Here is a 24976-nt window from a genome sequence, read left to right on the forward strand (position 1 = left end):
CCACTAAACACAAGACAGCGTCAGCGATAATGGCGTTCTCAAACTGGAAGTACCGGAAATTAAAGGCGAGAATGTTTCTGTAACATGCACGGTTTGCCCAGGAGAAAAAAGACTTTATCCACATCTGCATCAAGCAACTCAAATCTTATGAACCACCTCACTTCAACACATGCTAACATGTTACTGTACTGAATATTTAATGCTGTGTTCAAACCAGACGCGACTTGCGTGAATAAATTGCGCTATTCGTGCATAGTTGGACGCTTGAACATTTTGAGTTCATACGCTTCATTCGCTCATGAAATTAACTTCACAACAGACGCGAATTCACGTCACGGGGGGGCTTCTGCCAGAAGAGTTCATGCAGCATTTTCAACCACCATTTTTATTCAGATAATTTTCTAAATATTACTGTTATCGTGTCATGAAATGTAGTTTTAAAAGTATTTCATGCGAGAATGTAGCTGTTTTAAACTCATATGCGGTTTATTTAAAAATGTGTTTCGCCGATTTTTGGAGGTTGTCTATTCACATCTTTGCATTGACTTAACATTTAAATCACTCGCGCCAGACGCTCTATTCGTATCTGGTGTGAACGCACCATAAGAGTTGGATAGAGTTCTGTTTATTGTGCAGTAACTTTAGGCCTAATATACAGTTACAGAGATTTGCACTAATGGCCAGGTTTCCCTTTGTTTCTTTTTACCCAAGTTTAAATTTGTTTGACTTAATTTTGTACTTCAATTCTATTTTCAATATTTGTTTTTTATATGTTTTTATTTCTATGCATATCATATGGCAGTCTGCAATCTATTGAGTTCAAATAAATACAACACTTTCTAAAATACTTAGTGTTTTTATTCTTCAATCAGTTAATATAAACATCTTATATATTAAAGAGGTTATAGGAGTAATTTGTAACTAATTAGTTTTTCAAGTAAGATGACCAACACTGACGATCTGACAACATGAGACACCAGTTACTGCACTTAAATAGACACACACAATGGGACGCAGGTCGTGCTGTTAATCAGTAGTGATCAGGGACCACGCCCACAGACACACACCTGCACACTAAACAAGCCGAGAGAGAGACAGGGAATCCATGAACAGTCACAGGATTTATTTTAGAAACATGGAAGGCGGGATGAATTCTCATGTACACAGGAGGAAGTTTGAGGCGGACTGCCTCAATGATTTTGGTGACAGTGAACGGGCCAATAAATTTAGGAGCCAATTTATTAGATACGGATTGGAGCGGAATGTTTTTAGTCAAAAGCCACACTTTTTGACCAACGACGTATACGGGAGGCTTTGATTGGTGCGCGCCCCCACCTGCAGCAGAGTCTCACGGGCTCTTCTCCAGGTGTGACGGCACCTCTGGATGAAGGCGTGAGTGGAGGGGACCGCGACTTCAGATTCCATACTGGCAAAAACTAGTGGCTGGTAACCTAAGCTACGTTCAAATGGAGAAAGGTCCGTGGATGACACTGGCAACGAATTGTGGGCGTACTCCACCATCGAGAGTTGTTGACTCCAAGAGGAAGGATTCTTGGGAACAAAACAATCGCAACACTCTCTCCAAATCCTGGTTGGCTCTCTCACTTTGTCTCTCTCACCCCTGGACACGGTCATCCAGCCCATGCAGGAACCGGTCCCACTATGCCTCCTCGTTCCAATGACACTCTGCGGCCATGGTGTGGAACTAGATGGAGTATTCCGACACAAAGCATTCCCCCTGGCAGAGATCGGTGAGTAGTCTGGCCGCCTCCCTATCCGCCGCCGCATGATCGAAGACCCTCCTCATCTCCTCTGAGAGTGCCTGGAATGAGGTGCAGCATGGATCCTGATTTTCCCCCACTGCCGTTCCCCACAGAGCCACTTTGCCCAACAGGAGGGTGAGGACAAATGCCACCTTGGTTTTCTCCTGATGAAACGTCTGCGGCTGCAATGAGAAATACATTGAGCAACGGGTAAGGAAATGCTCTGCAATACTCTGGCTCACCTGAGTATCCCTCTGGTGTGGGTAAACGGGCTCGTGTTGATGAGGCGGCTCAGGAGAAACTGGTAGTTTCTCAGGAAACAAGTCTCGACGAAGAACAATGCGGGAATCCACGATCCAAGACAGCCAGGAGTAGAGATGTAATCAGGCCATGAAAGTTAGGCCTGACAGGACCCAAGCCCGACAAGTAAATTTTAATTGACAGCTTTTTAAAAGCCCGAACCCGTTTACACCGACATTATTCAAATATGCCCAGACACACAGCTCTTTTGCCTTTTGTCAAGAAGGAGTCATTTATACATGTTTTAACATAATTTATTCATAACTAACGTAGACTAGACCACTTGGAAGTTGGAATAAAGAAATAAAATAAGTCCTCTATGACATTTTAACATCTCAGCACTCTAAATATAGACATAGGCTCATTTAGCCTATAAATAGACCAACGCACCAATAAAAAGGAGTCTTTTTTAACTAATTAAATTAAGATAAAAAAAATTTAGTGGCTTCGCCACTAGCAGCTGACATTTAATAAAATAATAATGCCAACATTACCGTAAAAAATCTGTCCACATTATGCATTTAAGGCTCAATGAATATTTAGTTATCATTTGAAAAACCTTTACTCACAGAGATTAGGCTAAGCCTACATGTTTTTGTGGAGGAAAATTATTGAATCCACTGTAGATGTCTTCAGCGCGTTCCTGCACTCACTGATGGTGTGTCATTATTCACTCATTATTCTCATTTTAAACATGGTCAAAACTTTTCCACACCTCAGACTTTGCTTTAGTTGCTGGTGCAACCAAAACGTAACCGCCAGAGGTAAGCCTCCGTTATACCTACTCAGCATACATTTTCGCATCTTTCTCGCGCTAATCGAAACACATGACCGCTTGTTTACCTCGCAAAAGAACCACAATGATCTGACAACATGAGACACCAGTTCCTGCACTTAGATAGACACACACAATGGGACGCAGGTGGTGCTGTTAATCAGTAGTGACCAGGGACCACGCCCACAGACACACACCTGCACACTAAACAAGCCGAGAGAGAGACAGTGAATTCATGAACTGTGACAGTTTTGAGATTTGAAACTTACAGAATGCTTTTATACACAGACACTGTTACATACAGTATATAAATTATCTACTTTACTAAAATGTCAAATCCCACAGTGTTGGTGGGTTGTTGTTCTTTTTTTTTAGCCAATCAGAAATGCTCTCTACTTTTCGGTCATTGTGTTTGTTGGCATCAGATTGGCAGATGTATTTTTAAGGGCAGGGTTTTCCACATTACGATGTAATTTTGAGTAAAATTTTAAACTTTAGCTTAAACTTTGTTTAACATTGACAGCAAATGCATCTATATGTACTTGTTTACATTCAGCAGATGATTTTGTATCTAAAGTGAATTCCAGAGCATCCAAAGTTTAAAAACTTTGAAAGACAAGTACATACGTGTAACCATGGGTAATATAGTTTAAATGCATTGTCTTGTATCTCCTCTAGACTCCTGCAGGGGCTTTGATCTAAACAACATTAGTGATCACTCTGAAAACGCCACGTCTCCAGTCATTGAGTTTTGGGAGTAAGTGTTTGGTATGAACATGCAGCAATGATTTGGAGGATCTGATGGTTTGTTTTGGGGTATTTGTGAGCATGTGTCTCTCTCCAGGCGTGAGGTGTTGGACCTGTCTGCTAATGTGGATTGTCTGGGCTCAGTACACTGGCGTCTGGCCCTGTGTCTGCTGCTGGTGTGGTCAGTCTGCTACAGTATTTCTGTGTCTAGAAAGGAGTAAAATCCACCGGCAAGGTAAACACTGCTCATGAGTGAGTGCTGCCCATGTTTTTATACCATAACATAAGAGAAGATCCTTCTTTATGCCCAGTCCAGTAACTCTGAGGCATATTCTATTGTATTGTGATGTTTCAGCTCTTTTAGGATTTAAGGTATATAAGGATTTATATATAAATTAGGATGATTTTAATATATAAATAAAAGTGCATTGCAATGTAAGCAAGCATCCATAAAAAAAAATCATATGTAATTAAATCATTAAATGCATCATGGAATGCTGAAATAAAAGGCATGTACTGTAAGTATATTGAAATGTAAGCTGGAATACATAAATAAATAAATATATTAATAAATTATTAAAAGCATCATGATATGTTGCAATAAAAATCAACAAAAAAAGTAACAATATTAATTTCAAAGGCATATGTTATGTCATATTTCAGGTCAAGTTTCATTAAAATTTTTATTTGATTTTCAATATGCTTGTATTGATTATATTAATTGGTTGTCTTTATAATTTTAACAATTTTATGCTATATGTATATTCTATTTTTGTTCTTTAACTTTTATTTCAAAGTGTATTTTGCTACGTATTTCATGAGGTTTAGCATTTTCTGGCATATTTCTTATTATTTTAATTTTAAAAAATGCATTTATTGTTGTTGTTGTTGTTTTTTTCTTATGCACATTTTATCACATTTCATTGTTCATTTGTGTTGTGTTATGTAAAAGTCGTGGCCAAAAGTTTTAAGAATTACATAAATATTAGTTTTCAAAAAGTTTGCTGCTAAACTGCTTTTAGATCTTTGTTTCAGTTGTTTCTGTGATGTACTGAAATATAATTACAAGCACTTCATACGTTTCAAAGGCTTTTATCAACAATTACATGACATTTATGCAAAGAGTCAGTATTTGCGGTGTTGACCCTTCTTTTTCAGGACCTCTGCAATTCGACTGGGCATGCTCTCAATCAACTTCTGGGCCAAATCCTGACTGATAGCAACCCATTCTTTCATAATCACTTCTTGGAGTTTGTCAGAATTAGTGGGTTTTTGTTTGCCACCCGCCTCTTGAGGATTGACCACAAGTTCTCAATGGGATTAAGATCTGGGGAGTTTCCAGGCCATGGACCCAAAATTTCAACATTCTGGCCCCCGAGCCACTTAGTTATCACTTTTGCCTTATGGTATGGTGCTCCATCGTGCTGGAAAATGCATTGTTCTTCACCAAACTGTTGTTGGATTGTTGGAAGAAGTTGCTGTTGGAGGGTGTTTTGGTACCATTCTTTATTCATGGCTGTGTTTTTGGGCAGAATTGTGAGTGAGCCCACTCCCTTGGATGAGAAGCAACCCCACACATGAATGGTGTCAGGATGCTTTACTGTTGGCATGACACAGGACTGATGGTAGCGCTCACCTTTTCTTCTCCGGACAAGCCTTTTTCCAGATGCCCCAAACAATCGGAAAGGGGCTTCATCTGAGAATATGACTTTGCCCCAGTCCTCAGCAGTCCATTCACTAAACTTTCTGCAGAAGATCAATCTGTCCCTGATGTTTTTTTTGGAGAAGCAAAATGTCATGAACAAGGTGACGTGAGCAACCAGAAAGCATAAAGCGCATCCGGGAAGCACATATGTTAGTTTCTGCGGAAGCGAGTGCCTGCAGGGATGCATTGATTATGGCAGGGTGATGCAGCATCACATTCCTTTCGTGGAAATATGGTTACATATGTAACCTCGAGACATTCCTCTTCAGGAACTTGTCCTGCATCGAACGCTTTGGGAATGAGAATACCCACTGCGCAATACAAGCCCCTGGTGTGTATCTTGCGGGCACATCAAGATTAGAGGATTTGGGTCCCTGGAGTAGATGTCAGGTCCAGACTGTAGGAACAGATGAATGTGTGTGAAGAGGAACAGTCTGCCACAGCACAAACATCCTGAAGGACCACACCCACTGATAAAGCCTAGGAGCCATAATCCTAGTTAAGTGCACTCGACCAGTGTGTTGGTCTAGAACACCCACTGACTCATAGCTTACATGGTTGCTGGAACCAATTTCTTAGGTGGACCAAAGCAAACAAATAATTGATCTGCTTTACGCCACTGGGCAGCTTTGTGAATGTAATTGAGTCTCTCCTGGCCTGCTTCCTGGAAGGAAGGGGGATAAAAGGCCCATAGTACAATTGGACCTGTCGATGAGGTGGGCACTTTAGGGACATACCGGGTAAATAAATTCAATTCAATTCAATTCAAGTTTATTTTTATAGCGCTTTTTACAATACAAATCGTTACAAAGCAACTTTACAGAAAATTATGTTTCTTCAATATTTAGTAGTAACTTATGGTGGTGACTGTCAGTTTGTGCACGTTTGACAGGATTTTTAGAAAAAATTAATACAAGGCGTAGTCAGCTAGACGATGAACATTATTAATATTGTTAATTAATAATTGTTATAAGATGCAGTCACACATGTAGCAATATTTGTTAGTTCTGTTTGTTGATTCAGGGTTAGCATCATCTGAGGTCCTCTGAGGGTCAGCATCATCTCTTCTCAGGTGTTCTGGATCCAGACTGGAGCTTGTGTAAATCCTAGTTACCACGGGATGTAAATCCCGTGGCAAAACATAGAAACAAAAAAGAGACATCATGAGCATAGTTGCTGATCCAACAAAGTAAAATTAGTTTAACCCAAGCTAATGAATAAAAATGCACATTTGATCAGATGCAACTACACTCACAATTTAAGAGATACATTATTCGAATGCTTGGTGAAAGAGATGCGTTTTTAATCTAGGTTTTAAAATCTAGATTTTAAATGCCCTAACTATGCCCAGGGCAAACTCCAGGCCTAACACAGCAAGAGCCTGGAGGTCCCCTATCCTCTTCAGCAAGGATATAGTGAGCAAGAAGACCTTAAAATGATACTCCACCCCGAAATGAAAATTTTGTCATTAATCTCTTACACTCATGTCGTTCCAAACCCGTAAAAGCTTTGTTGACACAGAAGAGCATACGCCACCTGTGTCCAGCTCATATTCTCCAAAATGGCACCACGGTGATGTGGGGAGAGACAGACGAAAGGAATTGTTGAATATAGTCGTTATAGTGTTTTTTCATGTACAAAAAGTATTCTTGTCGCTTCAAAACATTACATTTAAACCACTGATGGCAGATGCACTATTCTGACGATGCTTTTTATAATTTTCTGGACGTTGACAGTGTATTTTACTTGTCAGTCTATGGGACAGTCACAAGCTTCCCTGAATTGCCCCTGCAGAATCTCCACAAGTTTTCACTTCAAAGTGTACAGTTTCCTTGTGGCGGTAGCTCTGGACTGGAGTATGATCTCAACAACCTCAGTTGAGAGACCAGATGCTATGAGCTGTGCCCCCTCAGGGGTCATGCCCACAATTTCCATTTCTCTGGTCAGGGTGAAGGATGGTGCCCCCTGCCTGAGAGAGGAAGTCCCTCCTGATTTGAATCTCCTGTGGAGAGCTGTCGAGCAGGGACACCAGGTCCGAGAACCATACTTGGGCCCTGCCAGAACAGGGATACTAGCAAAAAATGGACCCACCCCAGCGTACTCTCTCCAGGTCCCCGGGAGCATAGCTATCAGGGGAAATGCATATAGATGAAGCCTCGGCCACGTCTGCACCATGTGTAGTGGAGCTGGATGCATAAGGGAGAACCAGAGCGGATAGTGTGCCATTTCCTGGGATGCGAATAGATCCACTCCCGCCTGGACGAACACCCCCCAAAGGACCTCCAACACTTCTGGGTGGAACCTCCATTCCCCGGGCCTCAGCCCCTCCCTCAGTAGGATGTCTGCTCCCTGATTGAGATGCCCGGGATGTAAACTGCTCTCAGCGAGAGGAACACATGCTTCAGTATGGTGTCTCACCGGGGGCATTGCCAAAGTTTTGAAAGCAGTGTCTTGTTCCCTTCAGGGAACCATGGTTGCAAATGTAACCTCGAGACATTTGTCTTTCAGGAACTGATTCAGACTGTTTCACCTCAACAGCAGCACCAGTTTCACTGCAGGATTTGCCATTTTCTTTGTGCTTGGCTTCATGGCACAGGAGCAGGCTCTGGATATTCCCCCCAAAAGCGTTGTCCTGGTCTGGCGGAGAAATATGATGTTAGTAGTGGTGAATAAAGGGGTGGGTGGGGAGTGACCCCTGACAGACCTGCAAAAGCTGACCAGATCCGGGAAAGGCCGTCTGAGTTGGAGTTGGCCGCTCCGGCCCAATGGAGCACTTCAAAGTGGAAGTCCTGGAGTGCGAGGAACCAGCATGTCACTCTGGCGTTGGTGTCTTTAGCGTGGGCCATCCACTGGAGGGGCGCGTGGTCCGTGAGGAGAGTAAACTTCTGCCCTAGGAGGTAATAGCGTAGCTCCAGGACTGCCCACTTGATGGCCAGAGCTTCCTTCTCGACGGCAGCGTAGCTCCTTTCGGCCAGGGTCAATTTCTGCTGATGTATAGGATGGGATGCTCCTCACTTTCTTGAACTTGAGACAGGACGGCCCCCAGTCCCATGTCGGAGGCATCCATCTGCAGCAGGAAGGGGCAGCTGAAGTCCGGGGCACGCAGGACCGGCTCCGAGGTGAGGGCCATCTTCACCTTTTTGAATGCCTCCTCCGCTTCCGGCGTCCAGCACACATTTTCCGGCTGCCCCTTCCTGGTCAGGTCTGTCAGGGGGCGGATAAGGAGGAGAAGTTAGGGATGAAACAGCGGTAGTACCCTGCCAACCCCAAAAATGCTCGTACCTGGGTCTTTGAGCTGGGCTTCAGTGCAGACTGTATCGCCTCGACCTTCTTCTCTTGTGGTAGGATGAGGCCCCTTCCGACTTTGAAGCCCAGGTACTTTGCCTTGGTCAGGCCCAAGTGACACTTACAGGGGTTGGCAGTGAGCCCAGCCCTATGTAGCTCCATTAGCACCCTCCGCAGATGGCCCAGGTGGTCTTCCCAGCTCTCGGAGTGGATGACCATGTCGTCCAGGTATGCCACGCCATAGGCCTGGTGAGGCCGCAGCAAGATGTCCATCATGCGCTGGAACGTGGCAGGAGGCCCGTGCAGGCCAAACCGGAGGGTCCGTTACTGCCAGTGCAGTTTTGTGTTCGTGTCACTTTGACCCGAGTATGTGTGGAGTACCATTAAGTGTCAAAAAAACTTTCTGTTAAATTATTTATGGAGTTATATTAGTGTCAAGTAGTATGTATCCTGTTTTGACATTGTTTGTAATTAATATATACGAGTCATAAATTTGGGCAGTTTTGGAGCAACCACGCAATACTAGTAATAATCAGATTATATGTACATTCCATTTGATCATTTTGCAATCGTTATGGGAAAATTACTTTTGAATGTGCCCTGAACATTCAGGAACAAATAGTAAGACATAAAATGTTCCATGAACAATGTATAATTAATGGTTTAAGGATATTATTTAAGACCAGATAAACTTGAATGAACGCACTTGAATTAATGTTATTGGAAGAATGTTTGTTCATTACTTTGAGAGAACCTTGACAGAACCTTCTGAGAATGGGACCTGTTAGCTGTAATTCCACACTTCTATATAACAGTCATCTTGTGAATATATCTTTATATATTCCTCATGATACTCATGTTGGGTTTGGACACTCAGGTGTGCTGTGTTTCTCAGGTGTGTGCGCTGTAGGTTTAACAGTGCTGATTGCTGTTTTTGTGTTTAGTTTGTCTGTCTGGAGGCATTGATAATGTCTGTGTCAGATCTGTATCCCTCGCTCATCCGCAGACGTCACCGGCGTGAGATTCTTCTCCTGCTTATATGTTCGGTCTGTTTCCTGATCGGACTTCTGATGGTGACACCGGTGAGACATTTCATTCAAATCCCCTTCTTCATTCAAAGTCAGAGTTGAAAATAAACATTCACCAAGTGCCAAATGCAAGTGAATGGTTGGTTTGTTAAATAAAAATTTTACTGGACAATTCAAATGCAGTAAAAAAGTCAAATCAAATATATATATATTCAAACCCAATTCCAAAAAAGTTGGGACACTGTACAAATTGTGAGTAAAAAAGGAACAGAATAATTTACAAATCTCATAAACTTATATTTTATTCACAATAAAATATAGATATCAAATGCTGAAATTGAGACATTTTGAAATGTCATGCCAAATATTGGCTCATTTTGGATTTCATGAGAGTTACACATTCCAAGTTGGGACAGGTAGCAATAAGAGGCAGGAAATGTTAAATATACATGTAGGGAACAACTGGAGGACAAATTTGCATCTTATTAGGTCAATTGGCAAAATGATTGGGTAAAAAGAGCCTCTCAGAGTGGCAGCGTCTCTCAGGGGTCAAGATTGGCAAAGGATCACCAATTCCCCCAATGCTGCGGCGAAAAATAATGGAGAAATATCAGAAAGGAGTTTTTGTTCAATGTGAGCCAAAATCATCACAGTTAAAACAACCAAACACTTAAACTACTTCAGTCTGTGAGTATTGAATTTATTTAATACACGAGTTTCACAATTTGAGTTGAATTACTGAAATGAACTTTTCCATGACATTCTAATTTACTTAGATGCACCTGTATGTGTCGAAAGACATAATAATAAAATGTGAAATTCTGTAGTTTTGTCGCATATTCATCTTTTAATCATATTTGCAAATGTCTTGACTCCACAGCAGATAAAGTTTTTTTGTTTTTACTGTTCCAATACTTATGGAGGGCACTGTATATATACATTATCATTCAAAATTCTGATGTTATTATGACTTTTGTTAAAGAAATTAATACTTTTATTCATCAAGGATGCATGAAATTGATCAAAAGTGACAGTAAAGACATTTATTGTAACGCAGTGACAGAGACGTGAGACATGCAGATCCATATGCAAGCTTTTATTCCTTGACATGGTCTAAACACAGACAGGGTCGAAACAGGAGCAAACAGGTATGGTATGGGCAAGACACAAGAATAATCCAAAGGCAAGCAAGGGTCTCCGAACAGTGAACAATATCCAGATGGCTAAGCAAGAGGGGTAATCTAGAATCCAGAGCAAAGGGTCAAAACACGAGTAAAAGGGCAAAGGGCAAGAAAAAGACTAAACTATGAAAATTATAAACTGAAACAAGACTATGAAAACTATAAACTTAAAATAAGAAAACAAACACAGAATGGCTTGGTATCGCAGCTATCGCTAGGGGAGGGATATGTGCAGAACAATACTCTGCAGTGTGTAAAAGAATGTCCAATGCTTATAAAGCATGTCTGATGATTGTGCTGTGTGTGTGTAATTGGTGGCAGCTGCATGTGATTGTTTTCAGGTGAATGTGATTGGTGCAATGGAGCATGGGAAATGTAGTCCAGGGTGCACTGTGTAGTGTTTCAAATATATGCTGTTCTTCTATTTATCAAAGAAACCTAAAAAAATGTATCAAAGTTTCAACAAAAATATGAAGCAGCACAAGTGTTTTTTAACATTAACAATATTTAGAAATGTCTCTGTGCAGCAAATCAGCATATTAGTGAAAGTGAAAGTCGTGACATTTGCCAAGTATGGTAACCCATACTCGGAATTGGTGCTCTGCATTTAACACATCCAAGTGCACACACACAGCAGTGAGAAGTGAACACACTGTGAACACACACCCGTAGCAGTGGGCAGCTAGAGATCCAGTGCCCAGGGAGCAACTGGGGGTTCAGTGCCTTGCTCAAGGGCACTTCAGCCATGGGTATTGAGGGTGGAAGAGAGCGCTGTTCATTCACTCCCTCCCACCTACAACTCCTGACAGCACCGAGCCTCGAACCTGCAACCTTCTGGTAACTAGTCCAGCTCTCTAACCATTAGGCCACAGCTGCCCCTATAAAAAAAATAAAGTGCTCTGCATTTAACTCATCCAAGTGCACACACACACACACACCAAATTCTGAGTATGGGTCACCATTTTTTACGGGCATCAGTGGGCGGTTAATTTATGCTGCAGCACCCGGGGAGCAGTTACCACGACACCTCAGTCGTGGTATTGCCGACCCAAGACTCGAACCCACAACCTTAGGGTCAGGAGTCAAACTCTTTAACCACTAAGACACAACTTCACACCCATTAGACCATGACCATTAAAATGATATAACAGTGAAAACTGGAGTAATGATGCTGGGAATTCAGCTTTGATCACAGAAATAAATTCCATTTTAAAATATATTGACATGAAAAATAGTTTTACATTTCAGGGCTCGACATTAATGACAAGTGGATTTTGTGAAGGGGCAAGTGAAAAAGAATTGTTCTTTCCTGACTGGACAAGTAAACTAATTAAAATTTTAATAACACACAATAACTTGGGCAGCACCGAAACTTTGGCGAGAATGATTCTGATTTTATTACTTTCAGTGTAAATGGTGACTTTCAGCACGATTGCAGATGTGATACTGACTTTATACAACTTTAGTTGAATAAACAAGTAATATTAACTGACTTACATTTTAGACACATTATTGATCATTTTCGCTAACAAAAATAATTCGAAGCAAAGCCGAAGTGATCAGCCGTGGCAGAACAGTTGCGCATCTCAGAGCAACACACAACAGTCTTTTGTTACTGAATGATTCAGCATTTTTGAACGAGTCAATGATTCAGTGAGCCATTCATAAAGACAGTCACTTGCTTCATTTATTGAATGAATCAGCCATTTGATTTGAATTAATTGGTTGAATCAGTGGTTCACTCATAAAAACAGTGACTTACCACCACGTACTGCTGGTTCAATTTCATATTTAAAAGTATCATTGCATTTTTCCAACATTTCATATTTGCATGTAAAAAAAGTAAAACATTAATCTAATAACATTATTTATGCATTTGCAATTTTGAGTAAATTAATTCATGGAGCTTCTTATCTTCATTAAACAGTTTAAGTAAATATAAATGGCACTTTTGATGCTGCTTCTGTGACAGTGAAGTGACATACAGCCAAGTATGGTGACCCATACTCAGAATGCGTGCTCTCCAGTTAACCCATCCAAAGTGCACACACACAGCAGTGAACAAACACCCAGAGTAGTGGGCAACATTTATGCTGTGGTGCCCAGGGAGCAGTTGGGGGTTTAGGGCCTTGCTCAAGGGCACCTCAGCCGTGGTATTGCCAGCCCGAGACTCGAACCCACAAACTCTCTAACCAAGGGTTATTCAAATCTTGCCTTGGAGGGCCAATGTGGTGCAGAGTTTGGCTCCAACCCTGATCAAAAACATAGATTAGCATGCTCAGGTGTGTTTGACTTGGGTTGAAGCCAAACTCTGCACCGCATTGGCCCTCCAGGGCAAGATTTGAATAACCCTGCTCTAACCACTAGGCCACGACTTCCCCCAACTTCTGTGATTCCTATGCAGTGGAAAGATGGGAGTTTGTTACTGATTTCAATTAAATTGTAGCGTATCTGACTCGAACCAGACAAATTAAAGAGTCGATCAGGACTGTGGTTGAAACATGAGCCAAATTCCTCAGGAAGGCAACAGGAGGTCATAAATCAGTCCTAGTGCCACAAGTCAGAAACAAGTTAACCAACCAACCAATTCTTTCACAGAACAGCTTTGAACATTAACACCATTAGAACAATTATTGACCATTTCAATTCGGAGAACCAGACTAAAATTCCTAAGGGGGGCCTTTTAACCTCTGGTTTCCACAGAAATCTTTGTGTCAGAGAATGGCACAGAAACTGTCTTTTCTAGATATAAATGGACCAAAATGAACTCAAAATGACTTCTAAATGAATATCAGTCCATCGCTTAACTCCATTTCCATTTATATGTAACCTTCACATTTGACTATCATGTTTAATCACTTATTGTGTGTGTCTTTTAATAACTATTGGATAGCTTAAGTATACATATTCATGTTTCGTATGTACGTGTTTGAATCTGTTAGCTTGAACCAGTTCTGACCATCAGTTATTTGTCAAATGTATCATATTGTTATAGGAATCATGTCCAAAATTAGACCCTGCAAGAGTGGGAAAATTTGGACCACATACTTGATAAGATAATATATGATTTATGATACTCCGAGCAGATGGTATCTGATTGGTCAAGACAACATTTGAGGTGTGGCCAACAGGCCAGTTTAAATAGTCAGGACACCATAAAATTTTGCTTTTAGCTTGTGTTAAGCTTTGCTATTAGTCATGTCTGCTTTTAGCTTGTAGCTTTGCTTCCTAGCTTTTAGCTTTGCTTCTGCTATTAGTCATGCCTGCTTTTTAGTTGGCTTTTAGCTTTTAGCTCTTAGCTTTGGTTCTGCTATTAGTCATGCCTGCTTTTTAATTGGCTTTTAGCTTTTAGCTTTGCTTCTGTTATTAGTCATGCCTGCTTTTTAGTTTGCTTTTAGCTTTTAGCTTGTAGCTTTGCTTCCTAGATTTTGCTTCTAGCCATGCTTTTAGTCATCACTGTTCTTTGAGCACGGTTCCAGTGTGCTTTGGCCTGCACGCCTGCTGCTACTTAGCCACGATGAGAAGAAACACCACCTAGTCTCATCAATCTTTACTTCTTTTCTTTTCAGTTTGAGAGTTCTGAGTTAAGTTTTGTAACACCGTGTCTCCGAGTCTGACCTCGAGTGCCCGTTCAACTTCAACCAGCTCACAGCTCTGCATCGTCAGTCAACGCCCAACCACGGGCTTCCCAAGACGTCACTTCAGCAACTACTGAACTTCCAGCCAATCAGCGACATTGGGAAACCCCCTTTCAACAACAACAAAGGGAGCCCCCTTTCCACAGGAGTGGCAAGTAACTTCTCCAGACATTTGTACTGGTGTATCTAATATAATTTTAACCTCATTGAGGAACTCAATGCGAGGGTTAATTAAGTTGATTGATGGCTGTTCATGTCATGTCACGTTTTGCTGTAAACATGGGACTTCACATTTTCATTCTCTTAAACTTATTCTTCCCTAACTTTCAATCTTCCTGCAACTTGTATGAATGTCTGAGTGCGTGTGCTTATGTGTTAGATTAGTTTATATGTCTTAGATTTATCTAATAAAGCCTTATTCATATCGAAAAGAGAGGTATCTTGTGTTTTGTGCTTACAAGTTAAAGTCTTAAACTGCCGATCTTGTTACTGTGCTAATTGATAGTGTTTTCACTATACTTTGGATATTAATATCCAGCGCAGATTTGATGTTAAACGGCGCATTCAGTGAATCGCAGGGCGTCTCAGTGATCAGCCGTGAAACAGTGATTCTGTTCAAATTCCCTTTAAAATCTTAAATGATTCCCTTTGAGATAAATTGACCTGTTTCCCTTGCAAAATAGTAACAATCATATAGTGTCTTATTATTCTAACTTAATTTATTGTATAAAATTTCAGAATTTGACGTAAATGGTGACGTATATTTAATCAGGTTAGGAAAACAATGTTCTTCATAAAGTTAAAAAGTGTAACAGCAAACAATTTAAGGCAAATATCACAAATATGCTGAATAAAGTAATTCCTGATAGAGCACTGATGAGACTATTGCTTCAGAATAAATTACATTTGCGTCCCCCAGACAAGTAACTTTTTTATTCGGACAAGTGAATGTCCTTCGGACAAGCACATGTCAAAACTTAATGTCAAGCCCTGCATTTGTTTACTGTATTTTTGATCAAGTAAATGCAGGCTTGGTGAGCAGAAGTGATTTAATTCAGAAACATTAAACATCTTTCAAACCCTTTCAGCAGATAGAGGTCTTTATTCTTGCTCTTGCTGTCTTTCTCTCGTCTCTGTGTCTGTGTTCAGGGAGGCCTGTATGTATTTCAGATCTATGATCATTTCTACTGCAGTGGAGCCAGTCTACTGCTGCTGTCTGTCTTTCAGTCTGTGGCCATTGGATGGATTTACGGTATACACACACACATTCACATTAGATACACAAACTCTCACACACACATTAATACATCAGTATCAATAGCTGCTTTAAATAGTTCACTGATTATCTAATACAATATAAGCGACCTTAAGGTACAGAATGTATTCATATGATACAATCTAGATCACATTTACAGTAAAGACAATAAGATTTTTTGCATTGCAGTAATAATATTTTGTGTGCTTAATGTGCTTAATAGTTTCACAATGCTCTTAATATAATGTCTGTATATATATAAAATTAGGATTTTTATCAGTTTTCTATATTTATGTTCAGTTATTTCACTTTAATAGCCTGGAAAAGGACCTACACATTGCCATTAAAGTAAAATGACTCAACCTATGCATAGGAGCTTAATAAAAATCCTAATTTTAGATGAAAATTTCAGATGGCACTTTTTTTCAGAGGCTTTTGCATCTGAACTCTGAATATATATAAAACCAAAATATTATCTCTTTTTGTCCTTCTTTCTTTGGATTTTGGGCTGAAATATTGACATGGACACTTCCGTGAGCTGATCTTTCAGGTGCGGATCGCTTCAGTAATAATATTAAGGCCATGATCGGTTACCAGCCGCTCTGCATCTTCAGGCTGTGCTGGCGTTACCTGACTCCCGCCATGTGCATTGTGGCTCACTAGATCTGGACAATGATAGCAGATGCTGATTGACTGCCAGCATCCTCTGAGAACATCTCTGTGTGTGTTCAGGGCACGTTCGGGTTCTCGCTCATGTTCTGGTCTCCTCTCACCCTCGCCAATGGTGTGATAGCCTCTGGATGGGCCATGGCGATGGGCTGGATGCTGACGCTGTCCTCTGTGTCTCTTCTGCCTCTCTGCGCCATATACAACCTCATGAACACTCCGGGAACCCTTCAACGGGTACAGAAAAAAAGCCACTTTATCATGTTAAAATCCATGAATGATCCTTTCCATACATTTACATGTTACCTTTTCAGCTGCCGCTGATCACAGCATGAGTATTAGAAGACAGCAGGTGCAATGAATACCAGGTTTTTGCTAAGGAGCCGAGCCAGACACCCGGCAGCTCAGCGTTGATACAGCAACCTTGGAGACGGAATGTGATGTCTCCATTCCCTCCTTCAGGGAACTAGGGTTACCATACATACCGAGACGTTCCCTTTCAGTCAGTCATTCTTAAAGTCACATCAGTGACCGACGAATTAGGATCCCTACCAAAGTGCCATGGGTGCTGCCCCTTCCAGTGCCCTGTGCGACCTGCCTGCGCCCCTCTTAGGTGTAGGCTGGGGCTCGGAACAAGTAGTTCCACTCACCATTGTCAAAGCATTACCTCACTGGGTGAGATTGGATAAAACTGGGAAAACTTACCCATTCCGCTTGGAGCAGGGATGCTGCGGAAGCCCAATCTTTCCCAAAGGAGTTTTGGGGAGGAAATACACATATAGCATCCATTTAGGTGTATACGGAGAACTGTGAGGTGACTAAAACCCTCTTAGAAAGATAGAAGTCTGCCGGGGAAACACAGGGTCCGATGCTATAATGTGGACTATACACATAAAAGTACTGCATAGGTCTCAATATGGAAAACAGCCTTCCATGATTCTTAGAGTTTTCAAGTAAACTTTAGCTCAACTGAATGCAAAGGCTCGAATGGGCCCTGCTGTAGTCCCAAGAGAGTATAGAGGAGGGTGGGGAAGGATTTAACCTCCTAAGGAGCTCCTCTAAGGAACCTGATGACGAGGTCATGGTTACCTAAAGACATCCCATTCATAGGGTCATGGTACCCAGCAATAGCGGCAATCTGGACTATGAGGGTGGAGGGGGACAGCCTTCGCTCCAACCCTTGTAGCAAAAAGGAAAGCATGACCACAATCGGGAATCTTTGGGGGTCTTCTCAGTGACAAGAACGCCACTCGACGAACAGGTTCCACACGTGAGCGTGTCTCGTAGACAGTGCTCTTGCCAAAGTGATGGTGTTCACTACTTCCTGGGGTAGGTCACCTAGAACTTTCGCGTCCCATCCAGGTACCAAACATGGAGTTTCCAAAGGTCTGGACATTGGTACCAATTAGTGCCCTAACTCTGAGTCAGTAGATCCTTTCTTAGAGGAATCGGCCAAGGACAGGCTGTCGCAAGAAGCACTAGTTCAGGGAAGCAGGTCCGAGTGGGGCAATACAGCGCCACTAGCAAGACATGCTCCTCATCCTCCTGGACTTTGAACAGTGTCTGTGCACGAAGGCTCACTGTGGGAAATGCATATTTGCATAGGCCCTGTGGCCAGCTGTGTGCCAGTGCGTCTGTACCGTGCTGGCTCCGAACCGTCTCCAAATCAGCTGCCAAGTTTGGTGGGGGCCTGGACAGGCAGGGTGGCCCGGCCATGCCTTGCTTTACGGCGTTGCTTTGCTGGAGGTTGCTGCGGCACAGGAGCAGGAGTGAGGGCCCGCCCTCAGTGATAAGCAGGCTGGGGCGCTGCAGCCAGTGGATGGGTAGAGGCAGCAGCTGCCCATCAGGGCATGATGTGTTGGATTGCCTTAGTCTGCTTCTGGTTAGCCAAGAAATGCTGGGCAAAGCTCTCAACTGAAGAATGATACTGTCGATACTGAGCAGAATGATACTGTAGCTCGACTCCGAAGCGTAAAAGCCTGGTATGCATTGGACCTGTTGCCTTGTTATACTCACGCTGTGATCAGCGGCAGCTGGACACAATAATTGCATGCCAATGTGCAATGGCTTGTTTATTTTACACTCAAAGTAGATTGGTCTATTGAATTGATATCCCAATTTCTTCGGTCACCGACGTGACATCGAGAGTAACCGACTAAAAGGGATCTAAAATATTAATAATCCTAAAGGATTCCACTCTCGTGAAGCATTGCGGTAGTAATCTTTCTCGCTTCACTTCAGTTTTGTTATTGTTACCTACAATTAAAATTATGAAAATGTGTTATTGTTAATTAATGCTAAAATAAAATGTAAATTTGAAAATTAGAAAAGTTATTATAAATATATATATAGGATCAGGGTGAGTTCCCCGAAGGGTGGATTTTATTGACCAACGTGAGGGGAAAAATAGCCAACGTGAGGGGTTTCCATTGCTCTGTGCTTGGCCTTCTCTCTCTTTCTCTCTCTCTCGGTGTGCAGTGCTGTGTGGGTCCATGTAGTCCATGTCTGTCAAGGGCTGGCGGTCACACGCTGCTGTCTGGAGGGGAACAACAGAGAAACATTATATACATATACATATACATATATATATACATATATTAGGGGTGTAACGGTACGTGTATTCGTACCGGACCGTTTCGGTACAGGGCTTTCGTTTCGGTGCACGTGTGTACCGAATGACTGAATGCAATATTTTGTTTGCGGAACATAGGCACATTTTCGGGTTTTCAAAACGAACATATTAAGTGGCGGAAGTCTCTGCGTTTAGCGCAAATCCCGCCCTGCAGCTGATTCTAAGGCCGGTGACACACTGGCTGCGTGGCGTGAGCGTGGCGTTTCTGCTGCGTGTCAGTAGCTTCGCGTTTTCTGTGTCTTTACACACCAGAATCGTGCCTGACGCGGCGCTGGCGCGCTGCTGCTACTGCAGGTGACATAGAGGGAGGCCGCCAAGGCGCCGACAGACCAGGATCTTGTCTTCACGACAACAATATCTATACTTCATGTTGAGCATAAATATAAAGCCTACTGATAAAGGACACTGTCAACAGTATTGACAGCAAAATATACTATGTTTGACAGGTGCAATATGCCAGTGTGTCACCGGCCTAAGGTTTTCAAAAGGCATCACGTGAGTGTGAACATTACTACTATAAATTATATTTTATTATTTATTTTATTAAAAAGTATTTTAAAAAAAAAAGTGTAAACAAATTGTTAAAAAAAGTTTATATTAATAAACAACCTGCAGTTTAATTTTTGCATTTCTTTCCCTTACTGTACCGAAAATGAACCGAACTGTGACTTTAAAACCAACGTAGATACCGAACCGTGATTTTTGCGTCCCGTTACACCCCTAATATATATATATATATATATATATATATATATATATATATATATATATATATATATAGACAAGAAATTGTCCAGCCGTAACTTCCTGTTTCACAAGATTATAAATATGAGGAATACAAATATAGCTCTGATCTGCAGAACAAGATCGTTAAGCTTCACAAAATGAAAAGTGGATTTAAGAAAATCTAAAGCATTGAAAATACCCATTTCCACCATCATCAGGGCAATATTTAAGAATTTGTTACAATCCTGCCTGGAAGAGGACATGTGTCTATATTGTCTTAAAGTAAGGTGAGGAGGACAGTTTGAGTGGCCAAAGTATCCCCTAGGATCACAGCTGGAGAATTGCAGAAAATAGTTGAGTCTTGGGGTCGGAAAGCTTCCAAATAAATAAAAAACAAATCAATCAAACAGCACCTACATAACCACAAGTTGTTTGGAAAGATTTCAAGAAAAAAAAAGAACTCTTTTTCAAAAAGAAACTCCTAGCATATTTATTTTTAAGACACGATTGGAACATCTTACTGGACTGAATTCTTTGGTCAGATGAAAGTAAATAAATGCTTTCTGGCAGCAAACACACAAGATCAGTTTGGTACACACAGGACTAGAAAAGTACACCATGTGTGCAATGAAATATACTGCTGTATCTTTAATGTTGTGGACCTATTTATATGCCAGAGGTCCGAAACATCTTAGTCATACATGGCATCATGGATTCTAGCAAAAAGCAACAGAAAAAATCAAAACCTGACTGTCCCTGTTAGAAATCTTATAATGGGGAGTGTTTGGATCTTCCAGCAGGACAATGATCGAAAAAATAAATAAATGAATAAATAAATAAGAAACCATTTCCAATTAAAAAAGATAAAAAATGGGTCATTGAATATTAAATTATGTTTCTCCCAGACATCCCAGTCCTCTGAACCCTATAGAAAACTTGTGTGGTGAAGTTAAAGGGGTCATGAACTGAGAAATCTTGATGTTTTGACACGTAAAAGGTCATTGTATTATAAAAACATCCTGTAAGTTTTAGAGCTCCAAAAACAGCTCTTATTGAAACCAAGATCAGAAATCAACTCGTTTCAGATTTTGTCCCATTATGACGAAGAAATGCAACTAATGACCACCTCTGCAAAATCAGATCAACGCCTGCTTCTATGTCATCGCATCTTTGACCCCACCCACTGGAGCATTAGAGAGAGGAAAAGGAGAGAAGATCAATACAGGATCACTGGACTAAAAATAACATTATCTTCCAAAGGACCCCAATCCTAGGAAAGTGCTTATTTATTTTCAACTATGTGGATATCGCAGAAGAGAATTCTTTGTTTGTAATATATAATGTAATGTAATGCTGTAATATATGGACCTGACACTAATTCTACAACATGTAAGTAGCTGAGTGCATTCTGATGCCTAATCTGTGATTAGTGATTTCTCATAACTATGATTCATGTACAGTCAGATATTCTTTGTCTCAAAAACATTTATTGCTGTTTATGTATCAGTAAATCGAGCCAGTGACTTTATACACATTGTATATCTTTGCAGAGTGAAAATAATCCTTTTAAATTGTGATTAAATTATATAGAGAAAGCAATCAAAGAACACTCCCTTTATAATTTCTGGAGATGTCACACAGCGTGAGTTTATATTCAGTGACTCTCTTATTTACATTGTGTTACACCACTAGTGTGTTACACCACTAGTTATGATGAAAGCATTCTTGAGCACTCAACAGTCTGTTATTGGCTACAACACTCATCGCTGCAACTTTTCATGCGACGGAAGTAGATCTAAATGTAATGCTATAATCAACACTCTACATGATTAATGCATTTAAAGTTTTCAAGACATCTCCACATGTAATACTTATTTCATATTCAAAGATGCTTAGTGGGACTGTTTTAATTCATTCACTTATAAAAGGGATGATGTAGAACATTTAATCACAAATCCAAGTGTTTTAGCCATCCGGAGTCAGACTAGCTTTCTAGTGCTGTAAGCCATGCATCATTGTTAACTGAATGACAGTTGTTTATGTAAGTGGCAAATAAAATCCCTCACGCAGACAGGGAGTCTCAAGTGTCTTGACTAATAACCCTCCTAATGTCTCACTCCTGAATAACAAGCCATTCATTTGTTCCTGTGTCCAGCGTTTCTGTCTGCTCTGCCGCCCCGCACAGGACTCCATGCTGACAGACGAGCACCTTTACACTGGTACGCATTTGACCTTTGATCTTGGCACAAAGAAGCCCAAAGATCCAATTAAGGACATGGTGTAACTGAGTGAAACTGAACAGATCTGATCTAAAGAGCTTTGATATGAGACTGTAGTGAAATGTTGAAGACTCTAAGGTAAAAGAAACTCTTTATTTGTGGCCAGCAGCTTAATAAAATGCAATTAAAGCTTATCTCCCATGTTAATGTAAGAGTATACTATGTGTTCTTTGTATATACATCCTCTAAATGCATGAAATATCGGGATGACCTACTACTTTTGCATCAGTCAATACACTTGACCTTCCATTTTCAGTGCAAATGAACCAGCTGAACAACTTTTTTTCTTGGCTCAGACTGCAATGGAACATATTTCTAAACTTGGATTCAGAAATGGTTTTACTTTTGTTCTAAAATTTTATTTAAAAAATTATTGTTTTGTTATGTACACTAAGCAGTACACTAGTAGTCCAAATGTGATATATAGGTTAGTTCTCTCTTGTAAACTGTGTTTGTTCATCCATTGCAAATGATTATGCTGCGCTGTTGCTTTCCATTTGACCTCTCATATTACTGATGCTGGAAACTTGTAGTGCCTGGTTTTGATATGCTAGTCATAGTTAGTCAGCCCAGGATATGTTCATAAATCAGATCTTTACTGGCATGATGACTCTTTTGAGTGTTTGCTCATACTGTAATGGGATATGTGAAAATAGAACAACATTTCTCAAAGATCTAATTAATATCTAATGTTTTTCATTATGACATTATTTTCATGATAATTAAGCATGTTGCTCCATAATCTGAATGCAAGAATAAAATAAAAATAATAATCTCATTCTTGTTTCTTTAATGCATTTACTTTGTTTTTGTTTTTTTTATAAATTATGATTCTTATTAGATTATCATGGCTGTAATACTTGCTTTTTTTTCTAAATAACAGTATAACATATCATGTTATATTAGTCACTATATTAAATTGAGCATCATTCTCATCATTCATCATTCATTCATCATTCATTTTATTGAAATTTGTTTGTCATGAAAATAAATCAAAGTGCAATAAGTCACAATGCAAATGCTCCTAAACACAGTCTTAATTTTCTTTAAGCAAATGAACATAGAGTTGTTGGTTTTTTGTTGTTGTTTTTTTGTGATCTTGTGATTAAATATCACCTATATATGTTCTTGACAGGTTTTCAGAGACTAGAGGCTAAATTACTTGATATAATTTATTTACAGCTGATATAGGTACATCATGTTAAATGTTTATCTATTTATAAGCATTTCTCATGTTTATGCATTTTATGTATCCGGAATATAAATATTTTTCATGGTCTGTCACATAATAAATACAATGATGCAGTAGAAGTCTATTACTGTAATCTGAATTATAGTCACAAGACTTCTAAAGTGAACAGATGACAGAAGCAGAGGAACCCTGAAAACAGAAAAAACTAATCGACAGATACTGGGTTTCAGTGTACTTGATTGTTTTTACTGACACTGTCAGTAATCATTTATCTTATGATTTAGTGCAAAATGACTCAGTTGTTTGTAGATCATGTGAATATACCTTAAACCTCTATTTGGCATATTGGGACATAACATAACAGATGCCCCTTAGCACTCTTGTTTTATAAATGGATTCATTTAGTGCTGTTGGCCCAGTGTGTGTGTGAGTGTGTGTTTGTTCACACAGAAGCTCAATATGCACGCCGTCTGTGCACGTGTCCATGCACGCAAGTCCATATGCACGTTTTGATAGTGTGTGCTCTAATTTTAGAGAGCATTGGATGGCCTGTGTGTGTCCATATGGTTGTGTGGAGTGTTATTATGTTCAGAGGATGAAGAATATATCTGATGCTGTAATATGCCTGTGTTTAAAAAAAGTACAGCAGCAGCAGATCTCCAGTGACAGCTGTTTCACGTTGGATTGTCAGTAATGGATGAAAGCATGTTTGTTTATATGTCTGTTAGGTCTGGAGCTATTCATGTAAATGCCATATTTATTATATGATTTATTTAGTGGATGCATTAAATAAAGATACCTAGGCATTTTCTCAGCCTTTGTAAACAACCCTGCCTTTTTTGACAGAAAAACTTGTGAGTAAAGCATCTTGCTCATTTTAATCTTTTGCATTTGTTAGAAGGTCAAAACTTGAGCCAAAGGTGAGCTGTGGATTACAGCAATGCCTCTAAAGATCCCAAAGCATTCATCACCCAAAACACACACCGGCCCATGCCCACAGGCCTTTGGTTTCTCACATCGCTCTGACCTGAGCAAACATCCGCCAACCCCATGAAATTCTGCCATCACAACATTTCGCACAAATCACTGACAGATAGGTGAGAGATGAGAGGTGCCTCTTCACAGCCTGATCATAACCACCATGTTTTGACCACAGGAAAATCAACAGGCCTGATTGCAAAGTATCTGACATTATTCCAGAATTTCACAGGAAATCAACATTGACTCTATGTTCCTGCTCTTATTGTGAGTGATTCAGCTGTGAAGTTATGAAGAAAAACATGTTTTTTTTTCAGAATCTTTCATCAAATCACTTGCTCGACCTCTGAAATGTCTTATTTTTTTTAGTTGATGTCATTGTGGGATGTGAGTTAAAGTTAACTTAATATGTCACATTATGTAAGTAAAATTGTTTGTGAATGCAGTTTCAAAGTTGTTTAGAGGTGAAATTTATTATATTTTGATGAAAGTTTATTTACTTATGTAGCTGGGGTTTGAGGGACCCTGGTGCAGGTTGTACCCGTGAGCCCTGTTTGAAATCAGGTAAATAGCACAAATAAATAAAGAGAACAAAGTTACAAATTAAATAGTGGTTAAGTTTTTCAAGTTTGTACGTGTTCAAGTACAAAACAGGATAATCAAATGTAAGTTATCATTGCATAGTCTTCACTGTATAAATTAAATGTAGAATAATTCTTGTTAAAACTACAAAGTAATTTAGTAAGTAGTTAGCAGTGAGTGATTTTCTCTCATTAATTTTCAGCCGCAACAGCTAGTAAATTAGGCACGGTCACTTTAAGAGACA

The 24976-nt window shown here is 40.3% G+C and overlaps 1 protein-coding gene across 1 annotated transcript in view; it reads left to right on the top strand.

Annotated features, from left to right (window-relative positions):
- The window catches only part of LOC132142212 (sodium- and chloride-dependent GABA transporter 2-like), a 51536-nt gene extending 28927 nt beyond the window's left edge, over positions 1-22609 (top strand). The window contains 14 exon segments of the mRNA XM_059551896.1: positions 3517-3595; positions 3683-3776; positions 3779-3837; positions 7238-7387; positions 7811-7945; positions 8325-8487; positions 8636-8665; positions 8753-8941; positions 9414-9452; positions 9520-9657; positions 15572-15674; positions 16228-16328; positions 16410-16580; positions 21857-22609. Coding sequence (XP_059407879.1) covers positions 3517-3595; positions 3683-3776; positions 3779-3837; positions 7238-7387; positions 7811-7945; positions 8325-8487; positions 8636-8665; positions 8753-8941; positions 9414-9452; positions 9520-9657; positions 15572-15674; positions 16228-16328; positions 16410-16580; positions 21857-21985 — 1580 coding nt within the window. The 3' untranslated portion in view covers positions 21986-22609.
- The last annotated feature ends 2367 nt before the right edge of the window (positions 22610-24976 follow it).

This window comes from Carassius carassius, chromosome 6, assembly GCF_963082965.1.
Source record: "Carassius carassius chromosome 6, fCarCar2.1, whole genome shotgun sequence".
Classification (NCBI taxonomy): Eukaryota; Metazoa; Chordata; class Actinopteri; order Cypriniformes; family Cyprinidae; genus Carassius; species Carassius carassius.